Source organism: Typopeltis vanoorti, chromosome 9 (assembly GCF_054136105.1).
Source record: "Typopeltis vanoorti isolate ZY-2024b chromosome 9, IOZ_Tvanoo_1.0, whole genome shotgun sequence".
In the NCBI taxonomy this organism is placed as follows: domain Eukaryota; kingdom Metazoa; phylum Arthropoda; class Arachnida; order Uropygi; family Thelyphonidae; genus Typopeltis; species Typopeltis vanoorti.
This window is the reverse complement of record NC_143557.1, coordinates 91,848,825-91,865,936: the sequence shown is the minus strand read 5'-3', so window position 1 is coordinate 91,865,936 and position 17,112 is coordinate 91,848,825. Positions and strand designations below refer to the sequence as shown.

Sequence of the window (17,112 nt, the reverse complement as noted above, 5' to 3'; positions counted from 1 at the left end):
AGAATGTGGTGAAGTTGTCTGCAAGGATAGAAAAATTAGAACTCCATGGTGGACACAGGAAGTTAAAGAGACAGTGAAGGAAAAGAAGAAAGCTTATCAAAAGTCCTGGCAAATAAGTCAGCTTGTGCTCTTAGAGAATACAGAGACAAATGCAAGAATGCTAAACACTGTGTAAAACTAGCTAAACAAAAGTCATGGGAGGACTTTGGCAAGAATATAGAAAATAAATATCAAGAAGGTGGCAAAATATTCTGGAGGTTGTTGAAGAAGCTTAGGAATGGAGGAAAGAGTGCTGTAAAAGGAGTTAGAGATGATAATGGTGACAGGAAAACATAAAGCAGTGATAGCACAGTGGTAAAAAAACACTCAACAGGCATACAGTCAGGAATACATATCCATACTTGAATTAGAAAAAGCCATCAAAGGCTTGAAATGTGGAAAGGCAGGAGTAGATGATATTCAACCAGAAATGCTGAAGTATGGTAGTATAGAAGTCTTACAGTGGCTGCACTGCATAGTTCAGAATGCCTGGACAGAGGTACGAAATTCCCGATGATTGGAGTAGAGCTCTCATAGTACCCATATATAAAAAGGGAAATAAACTGAATGAGAATTATTACAGAGGTATTTCCCTACTGAGTGTTCCTGGTAAGATTTATGTAAGTATAGTTGAGAAACGGTTGAGAAGAATTGTGGAAGAAAAGCTTGGTGAAGAACAAGCTGGATTCAGGTCAAATAGAGGCTGTCAGGTTCAGATCTTTACTTTACGACAAATAGTGGAGAAATCATGGGAATATAACAAAGATCTGTATTTAAGTTTTGTCGATTTGGAAAAGGCATATTACAAGGTGCCAAGAGAGAAGCTATTCAATACACAGTTATATGGGATCGATGGGGCATTATATCAAGCAACACTTAGTCTGTATTTGAGTTGTAAGTCAGCAGTTAGAATTGATGGAAGTACAGGAAGATGGTTTAATGTTAAATCTGGTGTGAGACAAGGATGTACATTATCCCCTATGTTATTCATTATCTATATGGATCACATTATGCAGGAAAGTGGTATTAAATGATATCAAAATTGAAGATGTTAATGTCAGATCTTTGCTTTATGCGGACGATGTTATACTTCTAAATAAATCTGCTACAAGTCTGCAAGATTCTCTGACTAAATTGAATAACTGTTGTAATAGATATGGTATGAATGTCAGGAATAAAAAGACAAAGACAATGAAAATAGGCAGAATCGTTGAAAATGTTCTCTTTTTGAACAGAGAACCTGTGGAACAAGTAAAACATTTCAGCTATTTAGGCACGATTTTTAGTGAAGATGGTAAATTAAATATAGAAATAGACAACAGAATCAACAAAGCTGGTATGATAGGAAGTCAATTGAATAAATTCATATGGAATAAGAGAGAATTTAGTTAGAACACTAAATTAGCTGTTTACAAGACAGTGTTCAAACCAGTTTTAACTTATAGATCTGAGAGCTGGGTCAGAAGTAAAACATTTGACCAAAGACTAGAGACTGCAGATATGAGTCCTGAGAAAGATTAGAGGCGTGAGCAGATGCATCAATGGCAATATCATATTAAAAACGAGGATATTAAGAAAGAACTTGACATTGTCAGCATTGAGGAATGCGTTAGCAGAGCTAATCTCAGGTGATATGGTCACTTAAACAGAATGGCTGAGGAAAGATTAGCAAAACAAGTGTTCTCTGCCAGGTTGGCAGGAAAACGACCCAGAGGAAGACCAAGATATATGTAGACTGATACGGTACAAAGTGCCTTAGACGATAGAAATATAAGATCTGATACTGTTGGAGTCTTGATAAGTAACAGACTGAATTGGGGGAAAATTGCAGATAGGAAGTTAGCAATGATGATGTAAGGTTTTCATGTAGTACTATCATATCCTGTACACCCCTTGATGGGACATGGCAGGAATTTGATGATGATGATCATATTATTGGTATTATTATTATTTATGTTAGGACAATGAAGTAAGGGTTCACATGTTTATAAAGTTCTATGAGGAAATGACTTTTATGAATGACTTGTCTTGTTCCAGTGAACTCTGTTGATCGCATGCTCCGCAAGTCTAGACTGTTTAGGCTTATGGTATTTAACATAAGACTCGTGTTCTTCTAGACAGTGTTTTCCCAAAATCTGGTCCACGGACCCCTGGGGGGAGGGGGAGTTAACGAGTAATTCATAGGAGGTCTGTGAGATAGTTTATTTTCATTAAACTTTATCTTATCATGTTGCTCACACCTGTTGTTCACACCCGGCCTAATTGACATGTTCATGTTCTTCCGAATATATCCATTTATAACAGTATTGCATTGTCATAAATGACACATTTAGTGTTGTAAAATTGTAATTTATTACTTCATCTTTATGATATGTAAAATATAAAAAGTTTCCATTTTGGATTTTATGGAGGCTGCGGTGAATTAACATTCACTGCATGGGGTCCGCGACATATTGACATTCACTTCAGGGGGTCCGTGACGTATTAACATTCGCTTCAGGGGGTCGGCGACATCAAAAAGGTTGGGAAACACTGTTCTAACAAATCTTCCTGTCTGTCAAAAATATCATAATCCAAAAGAGCAAGGAATCTGGCAGACTCCTGGATAACTGGAATGTGGAAGCTTTTTCTTAGCGAAAGTGAGATTTTGGTGGAGATTTTTCTGATAGGGCAAAAGGAAATAAAAATATTTAGTGGTTTTAAAACTTTCACTATGTACACTTCTGTACTGGAAGAAGTAGAGGTACCATAACTGTTAAAAGCTTTTTGATGAAAGAATCCTTAAAGCCATTAGACAAAAAGATGGAATTAATGTTTTAATTCTATCTGAAAAATATAAAGAATAAGCATGATGAACTCAAGTCTTAATAGTTCCAGCCTTTTGACTAGGATGGAGATGAGCTTCAGCATGGATATATGACCTGTATGATTCTTCAAAAACTGAAAAATGTAGGCTACATCTGGTTGATGAAAAATTAGAATTAAAAAGACATTAATTGGTTATTTACTTCTAAAGCAAATTAAATCCTGGGATGAAGGGCATTTAATTTAGAAAGAAACTGCTGTAAACTCAGAGGAAGAGCAATTCCAAATTGAAAATTATATCATCCACATATCTATACCACTGTGTAGGCCTAGGTGAAATGTTATCAAAAATACGCTGTTTAAAGTATTCCATGAAGATTCGCTGTTCCTTTGAATTGTATAAAATTTGTTTTTAAAGGAGAAATAACCAGAAGGAATTACAAACTCAAATAGTTTAACAATATCTGAAGAAAATTCTTCTTGTGGTAATTCAATGATATCAAATAAAGGAACATTAGCAAACAAGGATACAACATCTAAACTAATCATAATATCTGAAGCATCCAGATGATCAGAAATTTTACTTTTAAAATCCAGTTTTTTTTTGTTTTTTTTTAAATAGAAGTAGCAGTTCTAGTTGAAGTAACAAGTAAATGAAATAAGAATTTAGAAATGTCATGAGTGAGACATCCTACACAGTCTACAACTGGTTTCAATGGAGTACCTGGTTTATGAACTTTGGAAGACCATACAACCTAGGTGGACAACTAAAGAAAGTTTTAAGCTTATTCTTTTGATCTTCATCCCAAATAGAAACATTATCAATAAGAGAATTAACCCAGTTTAGTTGATTAAGTAGGATCAGACGTGAGGGGGCCTGCAAGCTGAATAGTCTCAAAGTAATAGACATATTTCTTTCATAATCTTTTCTATATTGAACAACAGCCTTTCCTTTGTTAGCCTTAGTAATAATTAAATTGTTATTCTTCAATGATTTCAGCACTTTAAATTCAGAGAAAGAGAGAGATTAAGATGTGGACATTTGGCAATGCCTACATCTATCCCCTTTATGGGTGATAAAAAAAGATTAGTAAGGTAACTTTGTGTCTCTCTGTCTGTGTGTGTGTGTGTGTGTGTGTGTGTGTGTGTGTGTGTGTGTGTGTGTGTGTGTGTGTGTGTGTGTGTGTGCGCGCGCGCGCGTGCGTGCGTGCGCACACACACACAAATAGATAAAATAAAGTTAGTAAAATATATATAGTCCAAATGGAAAAACTAGTGAAATTGACTTTATCCTCAGCAATTAGAAAAAATCTTTCAAGACCGTTCTATAAACACTTCAACATTGGAAGTGACTATTGTATGGTATGCAGTAAAATCCAAATAAACTGCCCAAAAAGAAAGAAGAAAACTGTTTTGGAGATCAAAGCAAAACATAGATGTATACAAACTCAACATTAAAAAAGATATTCCAACACAAACTAAACAATAGATTTAAATATCTTATTATAGATGACAATGCTGATCTATCAGAAAGTAATGACATTATTACCCAAAATCTTTTATAATGCTCACTTGAAATAGAACAGAAACAAGAAATCTCTCAAGAAACAAAACGAAGAGAAATGAAACAATCAATTAACCTACAGAATAAAATTTAATACAGCAATCCCTCGATTAGTGCACCTAACACGTTCTTTAAAACAGGCGCATTAATCGAAAACGCACTAATCGAACATAATAACCTATGGGAAAATGTATAATTCGTACCTAAGATTTCGTTTTTGACCCTTAATTTTTTTTATAAAAGAATTAGGATATCTCAGGGTCTAGTTAACCAGTTAAAGAAAAGAAAACCAGTTAAAAGCTGAAAGACAATAAAACATATTCAGAATATAAATTTATTATTCTACTTCTTAACAAAGAATTGAGCTAACGTAGTCAGGCAGGCATTTTGTTTCTTTTTTTTCATACAACCGACGGTACGGCCCTATTGCCTCTTCTACTCTTCTGCAAATTTTACTACTTCTCTCTTCATCAGGGTCAGCCTCTAAGCATTGCTGCTTAAAAACTTCAATTTTACGAAAAATATCTTCAAACTGTTTCTGGGAAATCTCTTTTGGGTGACTATCAGTGGTTAAATTTTCTTCATATTCTTCAGGATCTTCCAGCTGTGCATCTAAATTTAGCAGGTCGGAATCACCCAATTCTTCAGAATGAGATTTAATTAACTCTTTGACGTTATCATTGAAGGGGAGAAAGAAATGAAGGACATAAGAATTGGTCGCCAACACACGAAATCATGTGCTTTATAGATAAAATTTTCTAACTGTTATACAAGCAAAATAATTACCACTTCAAAAACTACAATGATCATAAAAGAGAAGTTAATTTTCCGACGTGTAATAATAACAACTCATCCCAGAAGAAGGGTTGATTACCCTATTATTGGAATGGATTCTCCTTTTTGTGACATGCGCAGAAGTGTCAAAGGGTCTCGAATCTGTGGGCGTACTATAGCAGACGACATAAATTTTGGCAGTAAAAATTTGGAACATAGTATACATAGTGTACATGGAAGTAGTGTAGAATGCCATTAAAAATAACTTTGTAAAATGTTGTAAATCGGTAACTAAATTATTTCATTCTGGTGAGTGATTTTTTAAAATAGTTAGCCATAAAAATGAAAATTTTTAAAATCTGTAATATTTATTTTTAAGATGTATATAGGCATATAGGCGCACTAATTGAATTTGGGTATCGAAAAAAAAAAATGACGCATTAATCGAGGGATTACTGTACACTGAATTGTGCAAAACGATCAGGAAACGTATCACAGAAGAAATAAGAAAATTCAATTGTAAATTCATACAACAAACAATTGAAAACAACTGTAGTCTCAAAAAAGCCAAACAGCAATTGATGAACAGCAATAAACAGATGGTTGCAGTCAAACCACAAGATGGGATCATCACCAGAGATAGACATGCTATAGCAAGAAGAGTTGAAGAATTCTACTCAATATTATATCAGGATTATGAATTAAATGAAGAGGAAGACAACTATGTCATAGCTGAAGTACCGTAGATTTTATCAGAAGTTATGTGGAGCATCCAAAGCTTCCAAAATGGGAAAGCTGCAGGCGAGGATGGAGTTATAGCTGAACTTCTAAAAACAGTCGGAGAAATAATCTACAAACTCTTATCAAAACTATTTACTTTATGCCCGAGGAAAAATAATGTACCAACAACATGGAAGAAAGCTACCCTAATTCTGATACATAAAAAAGGTGAGATAGAAGACGACGAACTACCGACCTATCAGTCTACTATCAGTGGCTACAGAGTGTTTACAAAAGTCAGTTGATAGGCTTTGTGCAACTGTAGACCTAGCACAACCAAAAGAACAGGCAGGCTTTAGAAGGGACTTCAGTACAATGGACCATATTCAAGTTGTACAGCAGATTATTGAACAGCGTAATGAATATCAATTATCTTGGTTTTATTGACTATGAGAAAGCCTTTGATTCACTTAAAACTTGTGCAATATTTAAAGCATTACGAAACCAACAAGTGGAGGAGCCATACAACAGAACCATCAAATCAGCATACACCAATGCTACAGCAACAATTCATTTCAATGGAAACATCCTACTGTGGAAATACAAAAAGGTATAAGACAGGGTGACACAATATCTCCAAAATTATTCACAGCGTGCCTAGAAGAAATATTCAAACTCCTTGATTGGGAAGGGAAAGGTCTGAAGATATATGGAAGATATTTAAGCCACATACGCTTTGCAGATGACATAGTTATCTTTACTTCAACTGTGCATGAATTACAGACTCGTATCCATGAGCTCCAAATTGCTAGCAAAACAGCAGGCCTAAAGATAAACCTACCCAAGTTATGTTCAATAGCTATGTCCAACCAGAAATAATAAAAATCAATAATGAGGAAATTAAACAAGTAGATCATTACATATACTTAGGACAACAGATATCAATGGAACAAAATATCATGGATGAAATTAAAAGGCGCACAATGCTTGGGTAGAAAGCATTTGGAAAATTACATTAAATATTCATTTGTTTGAAGAGAAAAGTTTTTAACCAGTGTATTCTTCCTATACTGACATATCGCTGTGAAACATGGACACTGAATGCAAAGGAAATTCAAAAATTTAGTATAGAACAACACAATTTAATACGAAAAGGAGTACGCTTGGTATCACAAGATTGGATCACAAAAGGAATGCATGGATAAGAAATCAAATCAAAGTCTCTGACATCATAGGAAGAGTGAAACATCTGAAGTATCAATGGGCTGGGCATATTGCTCTAAGACAAGATTAACAATGGACAAAAAAAGTACTGGATTAAATTCCACTAGAGGAAAAACGACCACGACGCTGACCTAAATCACGGTGGATTGATGATATCATCAGATTTGCAGGAGTGACATGGAAAAGGAGAGCAACGGACAGAGAGTTTTGGAGTAATCTTGGAAAGACCTTCATCCAGTAGTGGATCAACAATGGCTGATGATGATGATCATGATAAATAATTTTTTTTTTATTATTATTAAGTTAGGAAATTAACCTTTTTAGTTATATTAGCTACTCAGGCAGCACTTTTTTAGAAGGGTTTGTAATTGTTTAATTACATTTCTGTGATCTTGTTGTGATGATGCCTATAGCAAAGGTTGGTCGATTGGTAGAGCCTCTGCTACTAATGGCTAGCAAAAAGTTAAGCAAGTTTGAGCATGGTTAGCAGTTGGAAGGGGTTCATTCAATGCTGTTGGCACACTCTCCCTTGATGAGTCTTTAGACTCCTTGGAGGTGTCACATAATAATAATAATGCAGATCTACGTTAATCAAGTTTTTTACATGAGCTTTCCTCTGTCTTAATAATTCTTTTAATTATGCCAACTCACAGTACTTTGTTATTGAAACAATCTCTGGTAGAGTTTACATCCATGTGCTTGTGATTTGGGCAGAAAAATGAGAGAACAGAATTTAAAAATATCAAGTTAGGTGCAAAGTCAGGTAAAAGCACAAGTAAAATTGTAGACAGGTTAACAGTGGTTTATGGTGAAGATGCCATGAGAAAAAATTTGTGCATTTGAGTGGCATAAAAGATTTAAAAAGAGAAGACATCAGATATGATGAAAGAACTCGGTGACCACTAACTTAGTGACATGAAAATGTGAAAATACTGTGGCAATTAGTTCAGTCCTACAGACAATTAAGTGTTCAGCTAATGGCACAAGAATTTAATTTAGACAGAGAAACAATGAGGAAGATTTTGATGAACAACAGGAATGAGAAAAATTTTTGCAAAGATGGTCCATGATGTTTGATCTTATTTTTCTTTACAATTGGCTGTTTTTGTTATTACTGGTGATGAAACTTGGTGTGTTCAGCTCAACTCTGAAACAAAATCTGAAAGTATGCAATGGAAAAAAATTTTGATGCTTTCCGCATGACATGACCCTGAAACAAAATGGTAAAACATGCAATGGGAAATATCTTCACCAAGACCAGAAAAGACATGAATGACACAATTACAGATCAAGACAATTCTTGCTGCTGCTGCTACTTTTTTTTTGTTTTGTTTTGTAAGGGTATAGTTCGTTTCAAATTCATTAAAGGAAAATCAGTATAATGACATTGCTATTTAGAATTACTGGCAAGGTAACGTGCAGCTGTTCCATAAGAAGAGATTCTGAATTTTGGCTGAACAACTGGACCATTCATCACAACAATACCCTACCACATAAGACAACAGCTGCCTGCAAGTTTCTGGCTAATAATTTACAAAATTGGACCATTCACTTAACCTGTTGCAACTTTTGGTTGTTCCCAAAACTGAGAATGTTGTGAAAGGATGCAAATTTTCTGACATTTCTAACACGCAATGTCATGTGGTGTCAGAAATGTCAGTAATAAAAAACATTACAGAAGACAAGTTCCAGAAATGTTCTGAACAATGGCAGCATCATCTAAATGCACTGCTATGCTAAGAAATTACTTTGAAGGTGACAGCAGCCACTAGTCTACATATAAGTAAATATAGTTTTATGTGCATTCTGGGAATTTAATTGTCACACCTTGTATATTTAAGAACTATAACAAATCATGTAAGCAGTAAGCAAAAACAATTGCATGCATGTACACATAATATATCATAAAATCTTCTAAATATACAACTTTTACCTGCAAAATCTCTAGCATTAACACTCACACCTTCATGTAACAACTGCCTGACTTTAAATAGATCACCTCGTATAGCTGCCAAGTGAAGGGGTGTTTCACCCCTTTTGTTTCGTTTCTCAAACTGGTGGCTAATATTATTGTGTGCAACTGAAAAAGCCTTACTGTCTTCAGATACCAGTGGTGATAATTCTGCTATTAATGAAAAATAAGTAAAATAAATATAGAATACACATACAACAAATTAGAGATATTACAGAAATATACAAAACAATGATCCTGGTAGCCTTTAACTTACATATATAAATACAAGCGGGGTGCTTAAGGGTCAAAGCTGTATAACTGAGAGGAGACCTCCACATAGCCTTTAAAGGAATGCGGAGAACCCACCAGGGCTTCTGACTTAATGTCCAATCCTCACCTTCTCGTGGTGCACCCTGTTGGGTATCTACTTTGATACTGAATGAACGAGGATGGGCTGGCAATTTGGGATTTAGCCGACCAAATTGTATTCTAATTGGTTAAACCAAAATAAAAAATGATGGTACAACATGACAAAATTTCATGCCGGCTGGGGCGTCGCCCGGTTAAAGAAGGCCCCCATTGTTTTCGCCAGGGAACGAGGGCGAACAGCGAAAAGTCAGCTACTGGAACAAATCTGAAAACAAACACCAACTCAACATCATCAGAGTTAAAGATCGGTACTATCAATGTAAGAAGCCTGAATGGCAAAGAAATGGAGCTAGCTGAGGAATTAGATAAGTACCAAATCGACATAATAGGGGTGACTGAAACAAAAAAGACCAAAACTGGGGAGATCATTCTGAGCAATAAATAAAAAATGTTATATTCAGGCAATAACAATCAAGGAAAAGAAGGAGTAGCCATAGTATTCAACACAAAATACGAGGCTAATCTTCTTGAATGGCAGTCAGTCTCAAGTAGAGTAATGTGGGCAAATATGAGAATGGGGAACTGAACAATGAGACTTATTGGTGCCTATGGTCCCACAGAAGGTTCTACTAAGGTAGAAGTGGAGGAATTTTTTGACGCTTTAGAAAAAGCAACTGACAGAATGAAAAAGGAAAAGTTGGTCCTTGTTGGGGATCTAAATAGTAGAGTAGGAAATGATTGTGAGACATACAAAAATATTTTGGGAAAATTTGGAGAAAAGAGCAAAGCTAATAATAATGGCAAATAACTGTTGGATTTCTGCTCAGGACATGGACTGGTTATTACTAACACCATGTTCCAACATAAAAATGTGCACAAATTCACATGGAGAGAAGAGGCTAGAAATAAGAAAAGTCTCATTGACTATGTTATTGTTGATAGTGATGTTTTCTCCCTGGTGCAGGACACCAGAGTGTACAGAGGATTTGAAATTGGAAGTGATCACTATTTAGTCTTGAGCAGGATAAAATTGAATTTCATATTGAAAAGAATAACATGTAAGAAAGTTTTAAAGCGAATAAAAGTTGAGCAGCTCTCAGATGTGAACTGTAGACTAAAATACAGAAAGATTATTGAAAAGAAAATGAAAGAGTTTGAGAACAGGAATCAAACCTTGGAGATTCAGTGGCAAACTCTGAAGAAAACATTGATTGTTTCTGCCAAAGAGGCATGTGGTGAGGTTGTGTGCAAGGATAAAAAAATCAGAACTCCCTGGTGGACACAGGAAGTTAAACAGGCAAGTGAAGGAAAAGAAGAAAGCATATCAAAAGTTCCTGGCAAATAAGTTAGCTTTTACTCTTACAGAATACAGAGACAAATGTAAGAAAGCTAAACAGCGTGTAAAACTAGCTAAACAAGTCATGGGAGGACTTTGGCAAGAATATAGAAAATAAATATCAAGAAGGTGGCAAAATATTCTGGAGGTTGTTGAAGAAGCTTAGGAATGGAGGAAAGAGTGCTGTAAAAGGAGTTAGAGATGATGAAGGTGACATGAAAACGGGAGAAAAAGATATCCTTGAAGTATGGAGTAATTACTTTGAAAAACTGCTAAATGAAACATGCAGTGATGACAGCACAGTGATAAAAAACACTGACCAGGCATGCAGTCAGGATTACATATCCATACTTGAAGTAGAAAAAGCCATCAAAGGCTTGAAATGTGGAAAGGCAGCAGGAGTAGATGATATTCAACCAGAAATGCTGAAGTATGGTGGTATAAAAGTCTTACAGTGGCTGCACTGCATAGTTCAGAAAGCCTGGACAGAGGGACGAATTCCCCATGATTGGAATAGAGCTCTCATAGTACCCATATATAAAAAGGGAAATAAAACTGCATGTGAGAATTACAGAGGTATTTCCCTACTGAGTGTTCCTGGCAAGATCTATGCAAGTATACTTGAGAAACAGTCGAGAAGAATTGTGGAAGAAAAGCTTGGTGAAGAACAAGCTGGATTCAGGCCAAATTGAGGCTGTCAGGATCAGATTTTCACTTTACGACTAATAGTCGAGAAAGCATGGGAATATAACAAAGATCTGTATTTAAGTTTTGTCGATTTGGAAAAGGCATATGACAAGGTGCCAAGAGAGAAACTATTCAATACGCTGCAGTTATATGGTGTCAATGGGGCATTATATCAAGCAATACTTAGTCTTTATTTGATTTGTAAGTCAGCAGTTAGAATTGAAGGAAGTACAGGAAGATGGTTTAATGTTAAATCTGGTGTGAGACAAGGATGTACATTATCCCCTCTGTTATTCATTATCTATATGGATCACATTATGAAGGAAAGTGGTATTAAACTGATATCAAAATTGGAGCTTTATGCGGATGATGCTATACTTCTAAATAAATCCGCTACAAGTCTGCAAGATTCTCTGACTAAATTGAATAACTGTTGTAATAGATATGGTATGAAGGTCAGCAATAAAAAGACAAAGACAATGAAAATAGGCAAAATCATTGAAAATGTCAACTGTGTTGTGAATGGAGAACCTATGGAACAAGTAAAACATTTCAGCTACTTAGGCATGATTTTTTCTGAAGATGGTAAATTAACTATAGAAATAGACAACAGAATCAGCAAAGCTGGTATGGTGGGAAGTCAATTGAATAAATTCATATGGAATAAGAGAGAAATTAGTCGGAACACTTAATTAGCTGTATACAAGACAGTGTTCAAACCAGTTTTAACTTATGGATCTGAGAGCTGGGTCAGAAGTAAAACACTTGACCAAAGACTAGAGACTGCAGATATGAGAGTCCTGAGAAAGATTATAGGCGTGAACAGATGGCATCAATGGCAACATCATATTAAAAATGAGGATATTAGGAAAGAACTTGACATTGGCAGCATTCAGGAATGTGTTAGCAGAGCTAATCTCAGGTGGTATGGTCACTTAAACAGAATGAGCGAGGAAAGATTAGCAAAACAAGTGTTCTCTGCCAAGTTAGCAGGAAAACAACCCAGAGGAAGACCAAGATATAGGTGGATTGATATGGTACAAAGTGCCTTAGACGATAGAAATATAAGATCTGATAATGTTCGAGTCTTGACAAGTAACAGACTGATTTGGAGGAAAATTGTAGATAGGAAGTTAGTAATGATGTAATTTTTTCATGTAGTACTGTCATATTCTGTACACCCCTTGAGGGTACATGGCAGGAATTTGATGATGATAAACACAAGCTCTCTCTCAAAGATACAGATTGAGATTTTATTAGTTATTCCATGAACCAGATGGAGACAAGGTCATTTAGTCTGTCAGTGCATACATAGGCATAAAAAGCAACATGCACAATTCCAGTAATACAACTTACCAAGTCCACTCCACTAATTTGTGTTGTGCACCACTGAATAAAGGAATATTTAGTTCTACAAGCAATGTGAAAATTTCAGAACCATGATAATTTTCTTTCTTATGGAAAGAAATTGTAAAATCACAATGTTACTGAATTACACCATTAAGCAAATACATATTTATCTACTATGAACATGAAAATTTCACATTTGTGAGAACAAGACCTTAAGTCCCTATTTTTGATTGCTTGCTAGATGGTGGGTGTTAAACCCAAACATTGTTTTACAGGAGTTGGAGAATGTACTACACAGAGGAAAAGGAATATCATGATTATTAATAATAATAATAATAAAAACCTTCTTCACCATGTCCTTTTCTCAAGGACATGGTGAAGAAGTAAAGGAAGATGGTCATCCATGAGATAGCACAAAGCATCAGTACCCAAAATGAACATGAAACTACCCAACCATCTGGGAGTGAGCAAGATTTGCATATGAATCAGATGTTAAGATCAGAACAAATCATCATTAGTAACTTATCATGACTACCTATTACTCCAGGAAAAGTACAGCAAACATGTTGTAGCATTGAATTATCATAATGAATAATACATGAAGGTCCTATTTCAGTTTAGAGACAAAAGCATGTGACAGTGAGTTATGACCAGTGTGAATTAAAATGAAGTATTCTTTCTCAATTATTTGCCACATCGACAGAACTGTCTGTATACAAACAAGTTTGTCTTATTCACACTTGCTTACAAAAAACTGTATTCAAACAGCAGCTTAAAGTTTAATTCTACTTTTTTGCAACAGAAAGACTGCACACTGCACATACTACCTATATTATAATGGAAGTGATTGTAGACCTAAGGGTGAGGAACTGCTCCTGCATTTTACCTACCTATCTGCCAAGACTCAACATCTCAACTGGTTCAGTAAACTGAAGAGACCTCACGTGAGTAAGACATTCTTCAAGCTGCCATAGGAAAATCTTTTTTTGTAAGACTGTTTTCAATTTTAATTTGGAAAAAGTGTAATAGATATCTAAAAAATTTGGACATAAAGCTATAGCTAGAATTACTTGACAGATACTGCTTGAGAATAATTAGTAATTTTTTGCAGCATATGTAAATTTGCTGTTTCATTTTTATATTTAAAAGTGTGATACAGTCAAACTTGGTTATAGTGAGCACCAGACTGACAAAATTTCCTTGTTATAACCATTACTTACTCTATGTGTGATGAGTTAAATCTACCTCCTATTTTTTTTTTTAATTCTCAATAACTCAATAAAAAAATATTCAAAAAAAAAGTATTAGAGAAAAATAACATAATTACTTAATATTAAATATAATTTGTCCATAATTTTAAAACCATATAATTTATTTCACCATACAGAGAAATAAATTGTTTACTACAATTTATTTCTCTGTATTAAAACCAATACTAATTAATAATGAACACAATTACAATTAGTCTTTAAAAACTGATATAACATAGTGGTGTTGGTTTTTAAATTGATCCAGCCAATCATTGTTATACACAAAACTATTGTGTCCAAATTGTTTAGCAAATTTTTCCACTTGAGCCTTCAAGATTGGACTTCTAATGAGATATAGTACTTTTGTGTAGCGAACCACTGAAGCAATGCATCATCAACATTTGTAAGCTTGCTCTTTCTAAATTTTTTTTGTTTTGGTTATGTTGTTTTCCAGTGCCAATATGTAAACCTCTTTATTCTTCCACAATGTAGATACCACTGAACAGGAAAAGAAATTTTTTTTACATGCTTCAATATTTTTGCACCAAGTCTGAGAACTCATGAATAATTTCTACTTTTTCACAAACCAAAAGACACTTTCTTTAGCAGATCTGTTTCTGACAGAAAGGTTCATCTTTAACTGATTTTACTGTCGTAGCAGTGTTTGGGTAAAGTGAGAGGAGGCTAGACAATGGAGAGTTAGGTACTGAGAGGATGGACAATAAAGACAAAATTAGGTTATAAACTGGCCTGTAATCCGATGCAGGTGGTCATAAAAATGTGCATAAATTAAAATCATGGCTTGTTACTCCTTAACAGTTGTGATTTTTGTACTCATTACAACAAAGTTTGACTGTACACACGCAAACACATTAGCCTTTTGTGTATTGGATGATTTGAGTCCAGTAAGGGTAGATAGCTATGATTGCAAATATTAGTAACAGTCTTCCATATAGCAGTACGTTTGAGGTGGGTGCAAAGTGGAATCTAACACGATTAAATACTTGGTGAGATGTTGCTACATACCTAGTGGATCAGCTGCTAGTGATGAAATGCATCAAAATATAAATTTAATAGATACTAAACAATGAATCATCACAGGTGACTTCAATTATCAGAACACTGATTGGGTCAAAGTGTAATCTCATGAAAAGAATAAAATCAAAATTTATTGAGCTATTGTGTGAAAACTTCCTTAAGCAGCATGTGACAGAAGTAACTTTAACTCCAAGAATATTAGATCTGATCATAGTGTGGGTGGGTGGGGAAGAGTCAATAAAAACATGACTGTTCTGCCTGAAGTGGAAAGTAGCAAACTGTATGGATATTCCATTTAGAATAGGTTACATGCTAAACTTCAAAGCAGGAAATTATGACCAAATGAGGAGAATACTAGGTTCAATCTAATGATTTTTTTTTTTTTTTTTGTTACATGAGAAGGATATTGACAGCACATGGGGAATATTTAAAAATTACATCAAACAATACTGGAATATGTCCCTAGAGTTTTTGAAGAATAAACAGGATGGGTAAAAAATGGATGTGCTATCTTATTGAACAAGCATTCTTAAGAAAAAGATAATGTGGAAGAAATACTGTGTGCAAAGGATGATGTCAATTATGAAAATTACAAGACTCAGGTGCAGAAAGAAACTGGCTCTGCAAGTTAAAACAATCCAAAAGAGAAGAGAGATTGTTCAACTAGTGAAACATTTTGCTAACAGTTATCAACTTGGTGTATGCAACACAGAGCTCAATGCTACCTTTACACTAGAGGAAGAAATTCAGTTGTATGAAAAGATACTAGGGATGTTGCATAAATTGAATATGAATTTGGTAATAGGGACTGATGGGATATCAGTATGGATGCTAAAAGAGCATTAGGCTGAACTGGGTGAATAATTTGAATCTTCAACACTGGAAAGATTCTATAGGTGTGGAAAGAATGTATGATAATCCCACACAAGGGTGATGCACAACTGATGTGTAACTTACAAACCTATCAGTATCTTTGGAATGGTGGTGGAAGATTTTGGAAAAGCTGGTAAAAGATTTCATACAGAAGTGGGTTGACATGGAATCTATAATTTGCAATGAAAAGCTTGGGTTTAGTAATAGAGGGACATATTTGAGTAACTTGCTCACATTTTATAATAAATGTCACGATTGAGCTAAATGAGGGAAACAGATACATGATAATTTTGGACTTTGCTGAAGCTTTTGACAGTATTCAGCATGGAGGGCTGTTGCATAAGTTGGAGGATATAGGACTGGGTTATAAATTACTAGTTCGGATAGGAGGATGGCTGACTAACATCAAAAAGTGGATGGGGGATGCAAGTCTACAAGATTTAAGGTGATCAGTGGTGTACACTAAGGATTAGTCCTTGGTGTACACCACTGATTTAGCAGGACATATAGCTATTCGCTAAAGATGGAAAGATAAGTAGGATAATCAGGAACGCAAATGACTTGCAGTACTTGCAGAATGATTTGAATAAACTGGAATTGTGGGCATGTAAAAAGGGTTGTCATTTCAATGTTAGTGATTGTAGTTAAGTACCTTGACATAATGAGATATCCAATGGTACATTTTATCAGCAAGGTTATACTAGAAGAAACTGCCCAGGCTAGGGATCTTGGAGTTTAAATATTAAAAATATTTAAAATATTAAAAAAGAACTCGACTTCCAAACCAAAACTACCAACCAACACTGTAGTCAACCTTTCTTCAGTTATTTTGAAGCCTGAAACGCTCTTTCACGTGGCCACAACTTCGTCACTGCTCCTAGGAAAATACCGAGGAATTAATGATCTAAATTGAACGCGGGATTCGACACCCTCCAAACCACATCGCCAACAATATCAGACTGGTTGAAGCCTGTGTTCTCATGAAAGCAAGACCGCCAAGTGATTATAAGTCTCTACAGGAAATGAAGATAAACAAAGAAATAGTAATCACCAAAGCTGATAAGGGGAATGCCACCGTGGTACTCAACCATACTGACTACACAGGTAAGCTTTATTATTAGATCGAGCT

At 35.1% G+C, this 17,112-nt stretch overlaps 1 protein-coding gene across 3 annotated transcripts in view; it reads right to left on the bottom strand.

Annotated features, from left to right (window-relative positions):
• Positions 1 to 17,112, bottom strand: part of LOC150103247 (uncharacterized) — a 444,168-nt gene that overhangs the window by 258,776 nt on the left and 168,280 nt on the right. For all 3 annotated transcript variants that reach the window (XM_090397399.1, XM_090397397.1, XM_090397398.1), the window contains exon 5: positions 9,060 to 9,251. In XM_090397399.1, the coding sequence (XP_090253525.1) occupies positions 9,060 to 9,251 (192 nt within the window). The remainder of the gene's footprint in view (positions 1 to 9,059; positions 9,252 to 17,112) is intronic.